Genomic DNA, 18,525 nt, shown 5'->3' on the forward strand with positions numbered 1-18,525 from the left:
CTTTTATTTTTATTGCAGTAACATGTAAAAAGACACTATGAAACTTTACTAGCACTATAAATAAAAATCATATTATCTAGTAAATTAGTTTGTGAATTTATCCTGTGAGAATGTTTACCTTGAAGAGGATAGTGAACTTTGTATACATGTAAGCTTATATTTTATTTATACATGTGCACATTGCATACAGAGATAAGAAAGGATTAATAGGCCCATCATTTTAATGGTATTTTATTTTTGAAAGTATTTTTATTTTATGTTGTATTTCTATTAAATATATACTTTTACGCATGAAATCATTTAATAAAGTCAAGTTACAACAGGTTTTCTGACATGAATGTGCAATGGAGTCACTTTGTGCTGAAAAGAAGTGGGGACGTAAGGGCTTGGATGAGAAACATTTTCAAACAGTTTTAACAGAATAAGGATGAGGTCAGTATTTTTAGTCAGGGAAAACGCACGTTAAAAAGTGTATTTTTAGGCTACTGACGAGTTAATAATACTATGCACATCGACAGAGAAAACAAGTTGAGGCTCCACAGCATTTTTTCTCAGACTTAATGTAGAATTAAACCGGCAAAACTATGCACTACTAAACTTACAATACATTAACTTATCATCATCCAGTGAAAGATGAACCTCTGTGACCTCCACCACCTCTGAAGTCATCAGCATGAACACCTCACAACTCCTGAGCTCTGACTATTGAGAACATTTCGAGGTCCAAGGTCAGGAATACCAAAAGAGGTGAATGTTATGTCTAATGACTCGCAGACTTCTGACTTACCAGAATTATGGTGAACTGGCGACTTAAGTTGAGACAGCTAACTTTATTGTGACGCACATAACTTCGACAGCACTCGCAGCACAACAACAAACCCTTTCAGGCAGCCTGTCGTACAACTTCCGTGCCTGTCGTAACACTGTCGTGCATACTGCAGTAACTACAGCCACGACTGGTGTGGCTCATACACAACTGTGAACATTTACAGGACAGCTAGGTAAACCTGAACAAGCTAGCAAGAGCAGGCTACACTTTGAAAAAAAGCAACCGATACATCCCAGCCCTACCCATCAGCCCTCTCGTCAACGCTTACGCCCCCATAACAAATGAACACGCACTGACAACTGCAAGAAGCCCACTTTTCAGTGACTCTAACTTCAGTGGTGTACAGCGTTGCCAGATGGGAAATGTTTAAGTATCGTATCAGAAGCTTAAAATTATTGTACACGCCCAGAGTAGGGATGGGACGCTCACTCCCAATGTTTCCAAGCTGTGTCGAAATTCCGATGCCCAGTTTTTTTGAAACACTGCTCTGAAATGTGTTTCAAAATCATGGTCACATGACCATGGCTAAGCGATGCTTCGGTGCATCACCCCGTAGATATGAGTTTTGGGCATGATTCTTGAAAGTCAATGAGAAGTCTGTTAGAATGACCATTAGCGGCTGGATGATGCAGTAGAAAATGAGCAAGAAACGATGGTAAGGTGTACCAATCAACGTGAACATTTATTTATTTTTTAGCAGCCAGGACAAAAAATGACAACAACCAAAGATGATCAAAGCAGCAACAAAAAAAGATGATGGTAAACTAGGACCTTAAATACTGTGCCACTGGTTAACCTAATTGGAAGTTACGATCACCAGGTGTTCATTCTTAGTATCTGCTAGATTTTTAGGCACAATTTTGTAAAGCACTTATTAAACATCATATTTACAGTAAATATACACTACTGCAGTCAATTAACCCCAAAACTATATCCCCACATACAAATACTATAAATATAAAATATACACCAACTATAGAGCACCCCCTCGCCTATCCTCCCACTTGGTCTCTCCCGGAACGTTTATCTGGTGTTCGTTCCCCGGGGGACTGTTTTGGATGTAACACACTGGAGCGGACAGAGGGAAGGACAGGTGAGTGTTTATGCACACTTTAACATACAGCAAACTACTTTAACCACACTTACACAGATGCACACACATTTAACTTTAGTTCATCAATTATGCATATATGTTTCTATAACCGGCGTGGTCGTATACTTACTCTAACTGCCTCCTCTTTCAGACGGAGCCGACTACACACCGCAGCGCCTGACAGACGACCGCTCAATCGCTGGTCAAACCACAACAAGTCACAAACACGATAATAAACAATAAATAATGATTGCAAATATGTAATGTGCAAAAATGCTTTGTGCAAATCCTGCTAATAAAGTGCCAATACTGTTATAAAAGTGTGAAGTGCCGTTATTTATGGGCATAGTTAAAATATTTGTTAAAGGGCAATTAATACAAAACCCCAATTGTGCAATATTTAAAATATGCTTACAGCTACTAGTAATGAAGTTCCCTCCGTTACAAAGTCGAATGAATCTTGCAAGTCAGCAAATCATTGCATAAGATTATAAAACAACGTATAGTAGTTTCATGTGATTAAGCAAATGCTGGAGACTGACTAATCAGTAAAACAATCAAGCAAAATTTGTAGATTTTTGTCAACTGTAGCCAACTGGGTGCGCTGTAGTCGTCACGTCATGCTCATCACAAGCATGATTTGCTGGCAAGATGTCACGTGAGAAGTGATGTCACAAAATGATAAAATTATACTTGCCCCTGGACCTTAAAAGTAAGACTTCACTGCAGCCCCAGCTTGATGGCTTAAATAACATAAAATCATGGATGAATTCAAACTTCCTCAAATTAAATGAAAATAAGACTGAGGTTATTGTATTTGGACAATCAGAAGTGCAAGATGTGGGCACCCTTGGCCCCCTGGCTCCTAATATTCACTCCACTGTAAAGAGTCTTGGTGTTCATTTTGACAGGGTGAAATTTCGACAAGCAAATTTCCTCAGTTGTCAGGTGTAGCTTTTTCCAACTAAGACTCATAGCCAAGGTAAAGGCCTATCTCCCACAAAAAGACCTAGACAGGGTGATCCATGCCTTCATAACATCCCGTCTTGATTACTGTAATTCCCTGTATGTGGGCTTAGACCAATCGTCTATTAAACGCCTGCAGCTCGTCCAAAATGCTGCTGCTCGCCTCCTGACTAGGATGAAAAACGGAGACTATATCACACCTGTATTGTGCTCTCTCCACTGGCTTCCTGTTCGTCACAGGATCGATTTAATAATTTTATTGATAACTTTTAAAGGGCCCATATTGTGTCAAATACATATTCTGGGCTTTTACTATCCCTAATTACTTGAAGGGGGTCAGCAGGTACCCTCAAAGTATGAAAACAGTCACTCTGCAGACTTTTTCACTAAGTCCATTCTAAGAAATGTTATTGAAACGTCTCGTTTCGTACGTCCTCCCCCGTATGAGTCATTGGGGATCGCACTCATCTCTCAGCCCCACCCAGCTGGTACCAGTCCAGCCTCTGAACCCCCCCACCTTGAGATGAGTATGTTTTTATCCCAGTTGATTTTATTTACTTTAACGTATATCTTACATTTTATTTAATTTTAATTATTCTACTTTCGTTCCTATTTTATTTTACTACTTGCACTATGATGTATTACGTGTTACTGTCCTCTTGTTGTACCATTATTCTTGTGAAGCACTTTGGTCAACAAAGTTGTTTTAGATGTGCTATATAAATATAATTGACATTGACAGCTGAAGACTCCAGTCATGCGTTGTAAGAGCAGAAGCAGGGTGCGTGTCAACAGGCAGTTTGGTGAGTGACAGACAGGTAACCCAACCTTTTAATTTGGTCCCAATTAAATTATCAATTGGGTGTAATACTGGCCACAGACACTGGCTTTTTTCCAGACAAATTAATTTATTGACTATTGGGATGTGAAGAGGATTTCAACAAATAAGATAAAAAGTGTTTCAGAGTGAACTTACCAATCATACCTTTACCTTCAATTAAAAAATCTTAATTTTAGGGCTTAAAAATTCTTAAATATGTTGAAGTATTTGATACTAGATCTTAATTATGTTGATATTCATTTTACGCTATCTCCTTAACGTACTTTTAAAAAAACTTTTTTTTTTTTAAAGAAACGTTTGGCAGCATGCATCATCACAATACACTGTAATAAAACTACAAACAAGACCAACATGGAACTGAACTAGTTGAGTAGACACTCACCCAGTCAGACTATAGATACTGTCTCTACCTGTAGTTTGTGATATATCATGACGCTTCTAGTGTTATTCTGTATCCGACTACTTCACCTATTATCAATTATGATGAAGTGTAGGTAATTCTGGGACTCTTAGAGGTCTTAAATTACATTTATGTAATTATGGTCTTAAAAACGTCTTTAAAAGTCTTAAATTTTACTTGTTGAAACCTGCAGAAACCCAAATTCAAGTGAACATGGTAATCATGACCCCACCTAAAGGCAACATGTGTGTAATGGGCCTAGGTCACCTGCTCCTGACTCATCTCCACATCTGTCTGTCATCAAGCTCAGTTTAAGCACCCCAGCTCTCCTCCCACTCTCCACAGGACTGCTCTGCCTGCTCAGTAAGCATATTGTCATAAAGCTAAAGAGAATGAATCAACCTTCCCTTCAGATGTTAAGTTCTTAGAACAATAATTTTGCGGTTTAAAGGTGTTAGCGTTGATTGTGAAATGAAAATGTTTCGTTTTGTTACATCTGGTTTCGTGGTTATAGTCCAGAATAAGGTGAGATTGTGGACGTTTGTGTTGCTCTCTCGGTTTCACAGTTTAATGCCCCAACTTCAAACTAACTTCTAAAACTAATGCTTTAACTTAAGCTCACTTTTTCTCAGGGAATTTGTGAGACCTATATATTTTGACACCTTTAATTATGTGTATGAGAAACCTTACAGAATAATAATGCATAAGATTAGTATATTTTATGTTTTGTTTTGGATCACCATCCTGTCTCTGGCATTGAAATGAGGCCGTCTCCATTCTTAAGAAAATAATATCAATCTTGACATGACTTCTAGAGACATGACTTACTGCTCCCTCCCAAATGGCATAGTACTGACGTTTGATGTTTCTATTGTACATCAGGTTTTGTGGTTTGACTGTTGGCATGCACATTGGACGAAGAATCTTCTCGGTCGACAGATCTATGTTGTAATTAGAATAGCACACGTAGAGCTCATACCTCTGCCAAGGCCCAACACTCCCCTTCATTTAAACACACTAGATCTGGATTTTATTTGGACCTGCACCAAATTGCACACACTCAGATATCAGTCACCTAAACAGGGAAATCAGTTGAGTAGTTTTTGTGTAATCCTGCTAACAAACAAATGCAGGTGAAGACATAATTAACTATATTTAAGTAAGGTCAATTGCGGTTCATCGAGTTAATTATTGTGTTCATCACTGTAAAAACTGTGAAATTGGCCATTTAATGTTTTTAAATATATAAAAAAAACTGTACATGAAGTTTTGCTGACGTAAGTTGCCAGGTTGGCTGAAAAGAAAACCTAAATTCTTGCTCTCAAAAATGATTTTGACTAAACATCAACAACAGAATGATAACATATCTTACGGTGTTTGGGTTTGTTTCTTGGAGAGAGCGTATGGTAAACTAATGTCACGATTAGGCGTTTTCAATTTGTGGTTACGGATTTGTTAGCGGAGCAAGAAGCTCTGGCAACCCTGGCTGTAGTACCGCACCGCTGTGAGCTCATTCAGACTCTGTCAGTCTGACAACGTGGAAACCTGCAGCAAACATGGTGCTCGACTTGGACCTGTTCCGGACAGACAAAGGCGGAGACCCCGAGGCCATCCGTGAGGTCCAGAGGAAGCGGTTCAAAGATGTCACACTCGTGGACAAACTGGTGGCTGCGGACACAGAGTGGAGGAAATGTAAGCGCCGCTTCCCTTCGCTTGTCTCCCTCATAGAAGCTAACGTTAGCGCGGCGGCTACAGATGCTAACGTTAGCTCAACGTCAGCGGAGAGTAGCCCACGCCCAACTCCATTAGAAATCCGGTCAATTATATCGCTAGCATCTGAAGACAGCCGACAGTCACACTCGCCTAGGATTTAAAACGACTTCCCATGTGTTTAGGACCTAGTCTTTCATTCGGTTTCCTGAAATACAAAAACAGCCCCTGTGAATATACTTTTATTGTGAATCTGCACCACCGCAGCAGTGACGCGTCCGCTCCGCTGCAGTGGACTGCGAGAAATGTTTATCATTGAAATAGTAAATAAAAGTATGTTTGGTGCATTATTAAGATGCCGAATTGATCACTGACAAATCATTTGTCAGTATTCTAAAAAACAACTTGTATAGGTGGTGATGATTGTCAGTAAGTTAAGCTAACATTTAAAGCGCAGATTTGAATGAAGTCTGATTGGACGTTCTCACTACAGCAAGATGATAGCAAGCAGCAATGTGGCTAATGTTAGCATAGCTAGCACCTTTCGGCTAATTCTTATGAGCCGAATCGTTACCCTCCACATACTTAAAGGTAGCTACTTGAGTTCAGGGTTATAATGGATGAGGTACCAATTACTGGTTTATCACGTTCCCACAAGTGTTAACTAACGTGAAGGCTGTGTTAGCTTAGCGATGCTGGATGGTAGCGTGCAATCTGATGCAATCCCAGTCTGCAACATGTCAGGTCCACCTCGCCCTGCAGTGGAGCTACGGACAGCGTCAGTCTGATCCAGAGTATGATGCGATTGATGCTGTCAGGGCACTGTGGTCCATGTTGGCTTTTGACTGTATGAGTGTAGGTTGTTACTGAGAGTAACCCCTTTCAGCAGGAGCCCTGCTACTGCAGTTGTCTCCCACACATCTACTGACAGTGCACTGACTGAATGACTGTGCCCATTAACAGGTCGCTTCACCTCAGACAACCTCAACAAGGCAAAGAACCTCTGCAGCAAGAACATCGGGGAGAAAATGAAGGTACAGCAGCAGCAGCACAGAAGTTTGGAATATGTCCAGTTTATTTGCACCCTTACATATATTTATTTGTTGTGAATGCAGAAGAAGGAGCCAGTTGGGGAGGATGAGGCTGTACCTGAAGAAGCACAGAACCTTGAGTCCCTAACAGCTGAAACACTATCGGTATGGTTGTCTTCGCTTTAAGCTCTTACTCTACCGGAAGTACGGCTGTAACGATACTTCAAACCCATGGTTTGGCTGATACCTCAGTTTATTTAAATTTTTTTTGAAGGGGGATGTAGTGGGTCCATAAGGAAAAGCGGGGGCATATTTCTGGGTTTTATTAAAACACCAAAATTTGGAACCGGAAAGAGAAGAACACTAAAGAACATGTTGTACTTGTCTTCACATAGAACTACATAAACCAAAATGACCAAACAATAGGAAACAGTGTGTCTCCCACAGTCTCAATGTCCAGAGTTCAATCCATATATTTACAAAGTCCGGATCAGTCTCCCCCACAAGCCCAACATAGTTCATTTCAATTTAGTTCAAACAATGAAAAACAGATGAAACAAAAAACTCCAGGGAAAGTCCATAAAGAATAAACAATGCACCTGACTCCGACACCTGATTTCCTCCTGACTCCGTCTTCAGAGACAAGGCGTCTGCTCCTGAGCAGCGAGAACAAGCAGGGTTTACAACACACTTTTGTGTGTCCTCTCCGACCTCCACACTCTTTGCTCTGAAGTTACGGGGTTGTGATTGAACACACATAAACCCAAAAGGCTGCACCTGCTGCTGTGGCAGCCTGTGGGGTTTGGCAGGGAGACATTTCACGGTTCCGTCTTCGCGTATCGCAAACAGAGCAACCGTGGACCGCGTTTTCGGTTTTGGTTCAAGAATCGTTACAGCCCAAACCTGAATGGTGGCATTTTTGCACCTTATTATATGACTCTGTGGGGGTGTGACGAAGAACTACCTACATATCTTTATATCTGTCTTTTAATTCCTTGCTTGTTTACATATTTTTTTGTCTGTGTCAGGCCCTGACAGTAACCCAGATCAAAAAGGTGCGTATGTTGGTGGACGAGGCGATGGAGAAAACGGACAGTGAGAGGATAAGGCTGGAGGCGGAGCGCTTTGAGTACCAGAGGGAGGTCGGCAATCTTTTGCACCCATCTGTGCCCATCAGCAATGACGAGGTGGGGGTTGATAACATGACTTTGATTTAATAATGCAATTTAAGTTGATAATCTACTGTTAATTTATTGTCCCACTCATTGACAAAATCTTCAACAATTAAGTGGATTGAATAATACATACGTTTTGAAGAATGGCAGAAGATCTTCATGCAGGTTTGTGCAAGAATGGTATCATTCACGTTCAGGAGAATGGAGTCTGTCATTCAAAATAAACCCTGACATGCAAAACAAAAATAATAAAAAGTAACAGCTGAGTAATTTGCTCCAAGCTAAATTATATTCCATTTACCGTAATACTAGAGAGACAAATTGCCAACCAGACAGTGTTTGGCATTTTTGCTTGACAAATTAATAGTTATCTAAATTAATCTAAAAAAGTTTCTGCCAATCATCTAATTCTCTGATGACGTACTTCCGCCTTCCGGACTGCCCGTTGGTTCACTTCCTGACGCCAGACTTTTACTCCTGCGTCCAACTTCTTATATATTGTGAATAGTGTCTACCGTTCATATTTTGTATATAGAGTTCGTTGTTAGCATTTTTTTATCGTTTTTTAGTGTCTGTAAATAGCGTGGTTAACACAGACAAGGCCCCTTTTCTAAGATGATGAAATCCACTCAGAGTTTCGATCTTATCCTCTGGTAGAAAATACCTGCCACACACCCTAGACCAGTGGTCGTCAGCCATCTCTTCACTGTCGATCCCTGTAAAGCTCCGCAGACCAGCTGTATGTCAGTAGTCTGTTCTTCACACTGACAGCGTGTCCACTACTGGCGGCGGAGCTGCTGGTTTATCTACTGCATTTCCTTGAATACAAGTTTATTATTTACTAAACTGAATGTCAGGACACTACGGTATGAAGACGTACATCTTCCGGTCTTGCGATAACAATCAAAGCCCCGTTAAAACAAATTATGGATTCAGAAAGTCAAATGCTGGAGTGCTTTTACATCGAGTCTTTTACAGAAATTGCAAAAATTGTTATAATTTTTGCACTTTCTGTAAAGGATATTTATATTTGGAAGATATTTGGGTGGTAGATCTTGGCTTACGATTCAAATTAAAAAGTGATCTTGGCCTTGAGAAGGTTGGTGACCAATTCCCTAGACCGATTGGTGACAGTCAACCCTTCCCTTCGAATGTTGACTCCCCATTTTACCCTAAGATCAGCATCAGCTGGAAAAGAGTGGAAGCTCACGCAGGAGAATTTAGCCAATGTAGAGCAAAGAGGAACTGAGCAATACTTTGTAGAGCTGACCTGCCTCCTCATAAACTTGACAGTGTTTTTCTTCATAGCTTGGCTCACTGGCTAACCACACTATTTACAGACAGTAAAGAAATTATAAAAAAATGCTAAAAACGAACTCTATATACAACATATGGACGGTATATACTATTTACGATATATACTGTGAGAGTGAAAACAGATAGTGAAATACGAGCAAACACTGTGTTGAGATCATGTTGGACACGAGAAACAGTCTAGTGTCGACAGGAAGTGAACCGACGGGCAGTGCAGAAAGCGTAAGTACGTCACACTACATGGTGCGAGTAGAGAATTGGCTTCTTCGAACCGCATAACAAATTTGACTGTTTCTCCTGTCTCCCCTCCTGACAGGATGCAGACAACAGGGTAGAGCGCACCTGGGGCGACTGCACTGTCCAGAAGAAGTACTCCCATGTTGACCTGGTGGTCATGATCGATGGTTTTGAGGGCGAGAAGGGAGCTGTTGTGGCCGGGAGCAGAGGTTACTTTTTGAAGGTGAGTTAAAATACAAGCTCAGACGCATGTATGGACAGACATGCGTCATACAAACAAGAAAACCAGTGCACATATCTCAACCCAAGAGACCAGCTGTTGAGTTGTTTTCCTTTCCTGTGTTGTCGTTTAGGGCCCTCTGGTTTTCCTGGAGCAGGCTCTGATCAACTACGCCTTAAGGATCCTGTACAGCAAGAGTTATACAATGCTCTACACACCCTTCTTCATGAGGAAAGAGGTCATGCAGGAAGTCGCCCAGCTCAGCCAGTTTGACGATGAGCTTTACAAGGTTTGTGAGGGGTGGGGCATGCTAATATAATAGTACCATGATCCATCTTTTAATGTAAGTGAAATAAGTTTAATACTTAACACTGACAATATTACAGATGGATTAGACCTCAAAAAAACATATAATGATGTAGAGTTTCCAGCAATATAGCTCTTGAAGGTCCCCCCCGAAAAAAGAATTGCACCATGAGTAAAGAGTCTATCACTGACATACTAGTTATCTTACTTTTCTACAGAAACCAGCTCTAGATAGTTATGGTAACCTGAAGTTGTATGGTGTATGTAACCTAGAAAATTAACCATCAAGATGTCTACAGCAGCTGTAGGAAGAAATATCAAGAGAGGCCAGGACCCCCGACCTGATTGGCCAGACTTGGGATACCTTGTGATGCTTTAAACAAGCAGATTAAAGTCCAAATACAATGACATCTAGCTCTTGATAGTGATTTGTAATTTCAAGAAAACGGGGAAACTACAAAACATTAACCCAAAAGCCTTAAAAACAAAACTTGATAGGCTATGGGACACACCCCAGGACTCGGTCGACCACGGCGGGGCCTTCTTCAGAAGAGAGTATATAATGATAATGGCCAAAATATCCCATGATCCTGGGGTCCACTACTGATGATGTCTTAAAATTGAGAGAAGGATAAACCTAAAGTCAGGAAGGCTAAACTCTTCTCTAGGAAAATATACAGTGCTGCATAGCTGCATAGCTAACTCTGGCAGGTACACATATCGTGTCTGTCCCGATCTTCCACTGGTTGCTAACATCTGGTGATCCTTGACATTTGCTGCTGGTCGGCAAGTTATCATCAATATAGTTCAGAGAACATTCAAGCAAGGGATATTAAACATTGTCCTATTATTTTAAATCCTGCATCTTAAGCCATTCCCAGTAAACTAACCGAAACTTTAAGCAACCATCCTGCTTTTGTTTAATGATGTGAATATATATCTGCTATAAAGGCATATGAGGTATGTCTATTGTATTCCAGCTCTCTGAGTAGTTTTTCGGGGGAAGTTTAATGAATTTCATTGTACAACTGTGGTATTTCGGACCATGAGCTGCATATGCAATGTGTTATATTTTGCAAATCTGCAAAAGTTTGGTCATTCACAGTCAGCTGGATCAATGGATTTCTGTCCACTGTTACATTTTCCAGGTCATCGGTAAAGGCAGTGAGAAGTCAGACGACAACTCCGTAGATGAGAAGTACCTCATTGCCACCTCTGAGCAGCCCATCGCAGCCTTCCTGAGGGACGAGTGGCTCAAACCCGAGGACCTGCCCATCCGCTACGCCGGCTTCTCCACCTGCTTCAGACAGGAAGTGGGCTCCCATGGCCGAGACACCCGCGGGATCTTCAGGGTGCACCAGTTTGAAAAGGTCAGAAATGTCCCATTATTGTCAGTGAAATACAATTCAAATACTGTACGTAACTAATAACTCTTTGTCAAAACTTCTTATCATTTCCTGTAACCAAAACTTTATAACAAACACAGACCGAAGTAGTTTGAAAGAGAATAATAATAAAATGTGTTTTTTAAAGCATTCACTTATTGACACTGATTTTGCTTTTGGTATGTTTGTGTAAACGATGCAGTTGATCCATTAAGTTTTCCTTTTTGTCTCCTAGATTGAGCAGTTTGTGTATGCCTCCCCACATGATGGCAAATCATGGGAGATGTTTGATGAGATGATAGGGACAGCAGAGGAGTTCTACCAGACGCTAGGAATTCCTTATCGCATCGTCAACATTGTCTCTGGTAGGACACACACACACACACACACACACACACACACACACACACACACACACACACACACACACACACACACACACACACACACACACACACACACACACAGACACACACACACACACACACACACACACACACACACACACAGTAGCTTTCTCACGTCTAAACAAACAAATACAAAAGTTTTATTGCTTTGGTTTGTGTCATCACCGCCTTTTAAAAATGGTCAAGATCAGGTAAAATAGATCCATGATGTATGAACAAGTGTCATCGTTGTTTTTGGTTTCTCAGCAAGACGACAACAGTCAAGATTCTTGCTCTTTTTTGAGTGAGTGTAATGTGAAAATGAAAGTTAGCAAAGAGAAGAAGGTCCCTGTAAAAAATCTGCATGCAGGGCTCCAGACTAAATTGATCATTTAGTTGCAACAGCACATCATTTAGGTGCACCCAAAAAGTTTCCCTGTGCCTTTTGGCACCGTAATAATACACCGATTATACCTTTTGCATGACAGTTCCCATATACATGGGTGATTTCTTAACTAGGGCTGGGTATTGCCACTGATTTCCCAAATCCTCATGAGATGAGGAAGCGACACGTCTCAATCAAATACAGTAACACACCAGCTAAATGTTTGGCGCACCGTTACGACCAAGGAAAACTTTTAGTTGCAGTTCATAGATACTTGGTCTTATGTGTGACCAAAATGGTCGCACTCTCGGGCCCTTGCATGAGTGTACTGTTTTATTTGTTTTAAATAATGTAACATTGCATCTATACATACATGTGCACAGGTTGTTGTAGAAAAACTCTATACAACAAACCCAACCCTGAAAATCCTTTGTTTGTTGAAGCTCTACATTGTTGTATTGGTTAACTACACTCCCTATTTTGAGAAAGATTTTTATTTTCATGTTGTGTAAAATTAAACCTGTTGGCCGTTCAAAAGTCATCAGATGACACTTAAACACCAGCTGCTGTCAGAACAGCAAGAGTTGGCGTCATGATCCGACCGTGACATCAACTTCTGCTTCCGCTTGTCATCTCAGGTGCCCTGAATCACGCAGCAAGTAAGAAGCTGGATCTGGAGGCCTGGTTCCCTGGCTCAGGCGCTTTCAGAGAGCTGGTCTCCTGCTCAAACTGCACTGACTACCAGGCCAGGCGCCTCCGCATCCGCTACGGACAGACCAAGAAGATGATGGACAAGGTGAGTGCTTAGTTCCAACGCAGCTGTTTATCTAACCGAGATGCTAATTCTGCCTCAGCTGTAGTTGGGCAGTTAAGGGTTGACCACTGAGACTTGTGTCCTCGTTCCTGTCCCAGTTAACGTGTACAATCAGCGCAGTCCAAAATTTGGGGCTGCATGTGAAGGTCTGCCTAGGGGTCCATGCAAAGCCGAATGGACATGGGTGGATGACTGCATTAACGAGTTATAGCCAGTGAAATGAGATTTGGCCTTTTTTTTTTTCTCCATGAAGCAAAAACATTTTACTCCACTGTACTTAAAAAAAGCTGATTTATTAACATAGTACATAAAAAACACTTGATGCTGGTTTAATTGACAGCCTTGTCTTTACCCATCTGATCAGAATGTTAAATGTCATTCATATACCTTGATGTCTGGGTTTTCCCCTCTGTGGCTGCATGTTCTAACACACCTCTGCTGCACAAAGATGCACTGTATGAATGGGTGATTGTAAAAACTGTACTGTAAAGCGCTTTGAGTGGTGATCAAAACTAGAAAAGCGCTATATAAATACAGACCATTTACTTCCTCTCTGTCTGTATATTCTGCAGGCAGAGTTTGTGCACATGTTGAATGCCACCATGTGCGCGACCACTCGAGTGATGTGTGCCATCCTGGAGAATTACCAAACCGAGGAAGGCATCATTATTCCAGAGAAGCTCAGGGACTTCATGCCTCCAGGTAAGCTCTACTGCATTCTTAACATCTGGTGTGTGCAGTGTTCATTCACAGATTACAAATAGCTGTTAGAGGGAAAAGTGAATCATTAGGAGTCAGTTGTTTTTCAAAATCTCAATTCTGGTGAAGTTTTTGTCCAAGGTGAGTGTATGCTGATAATGCTCAATGTAAAAAAACTAATAACTAATAGAAGGTTTATTTAGAAGTAGTCCCATAAATCTGCCTGGGCCATGTATTGGCCTATATTAGCTGACTGCAGATATATATGTATTCGTGTCTGGGCATGTCAACAAGTAAAAAGAATTTTAGTATAGATAAATTACGTTTGTCCACCAGATGGCACCCACAAGCTTTTTTATTCACACCGTAAAATGTCATACTCAGTATGTGCCTTAGTCACAATTAAAAACAAAAAACAAATTTTAAGATTGCTTGTTTATATGATGTGTTTTTTATTAAATTTATTACTATATTAATATTAAGATCTACCACAGGAAATCCAGTCTGACATCAGTGTGGCCTATAAGCATGAATCATTTAATTTCTACTGCTCAGGCTTCAACTTTGAATAAAAATGTATATACTATAGATCTTTTTACTGGTCAATCCTAAGAGGTTAAACTGTTTCACTTCATGAGAGAAAGGAGCGAACCCACAGCTACATGCTTGGGTGCTGCACTACAGTGCATGCTGAGAACCAGTAAACCAGCTACACACTTACAAGTCAGTTTCCTTAACACTTTTTTTGTTTTGTTTTCTGTCCTCCAGGTTTGACAGAGATCATCAAGTTTGTCAAGCCCGCTCCTATTGATCAGGAGATGTCTAAAAAAGCAAAGAAACATCAGGAAGGAGGAGGAGGAGGAGGCAAGAAGAAGAAGCAGGGTGGAGGAGACCGGAACCTGCCTAACGCCATGGAGAGCATGTCCGTCAACGACTCATAGGCTCCAGTACACAACAACTGTGTCGCTTCACCAACCTCACAGATAGAAACTGATGGACTAGAGCCGAGTCAGCGATGACGTTTCTCCCAAACTTTGATAGTGGTTCAAAAATGGAGAAGTGAATCTCCCAGGCTGGGACTTGATATTACTGAAGGTCTTGCTCTATCCCATCTGTGTCTATCTACCAGGATGGTGTTATTTTCATCTCAGCTGCTCCTCCCCTCATTCTCTCAAGAAGGGATCGCTCTGTGCTGTCACCCATCCACAGTCCACTTCAGAGTGCACTCACCACCTGTCTTAACTTACGCTCACGTCTGCAGCAACATTGAGCCTAATACAAACAGATAAAACTTCCCTCCAAGGGGACAGAGCATGTTCATGTATGCAGATCCAGCAGGGACATTTCTGGCAGATGAAGTGTTGATTGTTCACAGGTACACAGGGTTGTTTTCCAGCTGTGTTTTGGGATCTGTTCTTATCATTAAAAAGTGTGGTTTCCAAATGTTTTGGTGGTTTGTACAACTGATCTTTTACTGTCTGGAATCATCATTCATCAGCTTTTATTGAGACTAAATCCTGCAACTCTTCTGTGGTGACTTCAGGTCTGAAATGGATTTAAAGTTGGAAAGAAAAAACAACAGGTATTTTAACTGTCTGCGTTAGGCTTCCCTTCAGTGCTGTCTCTGATCACAATTCTCAACTGTTGCTTGATGTCACTGTTGACCGTTACGCTGCTCTCGAGCTAATGATTAAGACTCTGACATTGAATCTACTTGCGAATATAAATATATATCTATGATTGAGCATTGACAAAGTGGCACTCACTAAACAAATAAATACAGGTGATACAGAAGTTACATTTGTGTGGCTGGTTTTTCTGTGAGTCTGCTTGCCTTTACACGTGTATAAATTTAATTTACTGTTCATCAGAATGTTTCCATGACTCTTCCAGGCAGACTGCATATCTGATAAGAGGCAATAAGGAAGACCTGCAGGTTACTGATTAACTCCAATAGACTTTACACCCGTTTTATTATTCATAAAGAAGAGGATCCTCTCTGGTTATAGCACATTTACAAAGGTATGTTGTGTCATTGAGCTGATTCTGATATTTCTGTGGCTCTTAATGTTGGTTTTTAATGTCTTGATGTTTTACTGACAAGGACCAAGTGTGTGACGCGTGTCGAGATGAGCGACACTTCAGAGGACGACAATGAGATCTCCTTTCGAGTGAAGGTAAATACAGAGTTTTGACACTTTAGTTGTGTCAGTTGGACAATGTGGTGTTCTTTTTGTGATTCAGCTCATTCATGCAGCTATGTAAATCAAATGTACATACACATACCGTATATACAGCATTTTGTATTAAAACATCTTGTTTAAAACAAGGTTCTTCTGTGTTTCTCTCTGAAAACTCCAGTTTCTTGGGCGGGTTGAGGTAGTTCGCCCCGATGGACTACAGATCCTGGAGGAAGCAGCTCAGAGCCTCCAGGTCAGTCGCAGCTGTATTTCCCTTTTAACCATGCCAGTATCATGGCAAAGCCAATCTGTGGCTCTGCCTGTCCACCACTTTGGTACAGACTGAATTATCTCAATATCTACTGGAGGACAAAATGAATGGATACAGACATTCATTGTACCCAGAGAATGATTCCAAATGACTTTTTATTGTGGGAAGAGCCCCCCAAAAAACTACAAAGAAAAAGAACAGGGAGTCACCACCAGGTTCGTTTACATTCATCCTCTGGGAACCATGACTGTCTCCACCAAATGTAATGGCAATCCATCTAATAATTGCTGAGACGTTTACTTTAATGATATCCAGACGATGAATCCAAATGACTTTGCTGATTCACAAACTTTTCATCTATCACCACCACGAGGTTCATTTAGATTGATCCTCTGGGTACCATGAAAGTCCGTATCCATTTCTTGCAAATCCATCCAGGAGATATTGAAGCTAACAAAAGAAAAAGAAACATCAACCTCATGGTGGCGCTAGATAAAAAGTCTGAGGAACACCAAAGTCATTTTGGATATATTCTATGGGTACCATGAAAGTCTGTATCCATGTTTTTGCAAATCCATCTAAAAGATATTGAGACATAAAAAAAAAAAACTCATGGTAGCGCTAGATGAAAAGTGTGGGGATCACCAAAGTCATCCTCTGTGTACCATGAAAGTCTATCGTTTTTTTCTGCAAAAAAGTTTATATATATATATATATATATATATATAATACATATTTTTCTGGACTCTACATGTTGTATACTGAGATTCAGTGACAAGCAGGACATGTCTCCTTCTCTGCGCCCCTCTCTTCTAGACGCCTGATGAATACTCCACAGAAAAGGCAGCCAAGAAGAGCAAAGTCCACCTCTTCCTGTCCCTAAGTGAGATAGACATATTGGAAAACAAAACCAAGGTGTGTCCCACTTATCAAACCAATCAGAGATTGCATAAAACTTGATTAAACATCTTGCTTACTTTGGCCTTGAATCATCCCTTCACGTCTTTACATTATCTTTCCTATACCCTCAGTTCCTGTTGTACCCGTGTCCTCTCTCCACCGTTTCCTTCTGTGCCATCCTGCCGTCCTCACCCAAAGTCTTCGGCTTTGTGGCCAGACACCCTGCAGCCGACATGTACCACTGTTATCTGTTCCAGAGCAAGAAGTTTGTGAGTATTCCCCTGTACAGCATAACAGAGCTCCCTGCAGGAATGATATGGTCATTTATTGTTTTTATTTGGTTAAAGATGGAGGACGCTCATATAACCACCGGTAAACAGGGAGATTAATGAGATATTCAGGCTTTCAAAGTGTCAGACAAAAAGTTTTTTTAAGATCCGGTTAATAACTTTTAAACTCAGCACGGTCTGTCCCCCCAGTTATAACTCCAAGCTGTAATCCAAGATCTTCCAACCAACACTTACTAGTAGTTCCTAAATCAAGGCTGGTAACTAAGGGTAACTTGCATTCAGGTCTGAGGAGATTAGATTTACCAGCACTTTATCATTGCTTAAAACCTATTTTAGAGGAACGCCTTCTAATGCCTGGTTTTTAACTCATTTTCACGAATGTTGTTTGTTTTTAATATTATATCTATGAAAATTAAATGTTATTATTATAATTATTATTTAACAAATATACTATAATAATATAATGTTTTTTTCAGAGTCATGTGCTGGTCTCATTGATTGGAGATGCGTTCCGAGCATCTAAGAAGGAGGAGAGCGTCAGGGGAGGACGAGATCTGATAGTGGAGGCGCTCAGACATAAGGTTAGCTCCATTTATTCAGGGCTAAAGAGTCACTGTCTTCCAGTTAAAGCCTCCTCATATCACTTTGTTATTGCGTGAACTTTATGTTGGTTTGTTATGAACATATTTTTTGGTTTTATCAAATTAAATATACATCCAGTTCTTTACAACTGTTTCCTCTTCCCCACTCTTCTTCAGAATAAAATGCTGCAGAGAGAGAACACTGAGCTGAAGAGGAGGCTCGCCGGACAAAATGACTTATAACTGTGCATGTTGTTCCATCTGTACGCTCAGTCAATACTGACAAATGTTTGGATGCAGTGAAAAAAAGCATTCAAGCAAATGTTCTAACAGATAAAAGGGAAGATGAATGAAGATCTGTGGAAGGAAGATGTAATTGTTTTTTGCTGATGGGAAAATTTGCATAAATGATAATGAATAATAAAGATTATTGTAATAAATAATGTGGTACATTTCTGAATGGTTTGTTTTATTTATGTTATTTTTTTGAAAATCCCAGTTGGGATTGATAA

The 18,525-nt window shown here is 40.6% G+C and overlaps 2 protein-coding genes across 2 annotated transcripts; both read left to right on the plus strand.

Annotated features, from left to right (window-relative positions):
- Window positions 1-5,628: 5,628 nt before the first annotated feature.
- sars1 (seryl-tRNA synthetase 1) lies at window positions 5,629-15,239 on the plus strand. The gene is made up of 11 exons (XM_034591827.1): window positions 5,629-5,821; window positions 6,803-6,873; window positions 6,955-7,035; window positions 7,899-8,057; window positions 9,676-9,819; window positions 9,950-10,105; window positions 11,271-11,492; window positions 11,743-11,872; window positions 12,917-13,074; window positions 13,665-13,794; window positions 14,560-15,239. The coding sequence occupies exons 1-11, from the start codon at window positions 5,686-5,688 to the stop codon at window positions 14,730-14,732; spliced, it is 1,560 nt and encodes a 519-aa protein (XP_034447718.1). The 5' UTR covers window positions 5,629-5,685; the 3' UTR covers window positions 14,733-15,239.
- A 340-nt stretch (window positions 15,240-15,579) lies between these two features.
- Window positions 15,580-18,455, plus strand: LOC117765341 (PTB domain-containing engulfment adapter protein 1-like). Its single transcript, XM_034591829.1, has 7 exons — window positions 15,580-15,815; window positions 15,899-15,968; window positions 16,153-16,224; window positions 17,059-17,157; window positions 17,274-17,411; window positions 17,909-18,013; window positions 18,191-18,455. Exons 2-7 carry the CDS (start codon window positions 15,921-15,923, stop codon window positions 18,254-18,256), a joined length of 528 nt encoding a protein of 175 aa, XP_034447720.1. The 5' UTR covers window positions 15,580-15,815; window positions 15,899-15,920; the 3' UTR covers window positions 18,257-18,455.
- The last annotated feature ends 70 nt before the right edge of the window (window positions 18,456-18,525 follow it).

Source organism: Hippoglossus hippoglossus, chromosome 7 (assembly GCF_009819705.1).
Source record: "Hippoglossus hippoglossus isolate fHipHip1 chromosome 7, fHipHip1.pri, whole genome shotgun sequence".
Taxonomy (NCBI): Eukaryota; Metazoa; Chordata; class Actinopteri; order Pleuronectiformes; family Pleuronectidae; genus Hippoglossus; species Hippoglossus hippoglossus.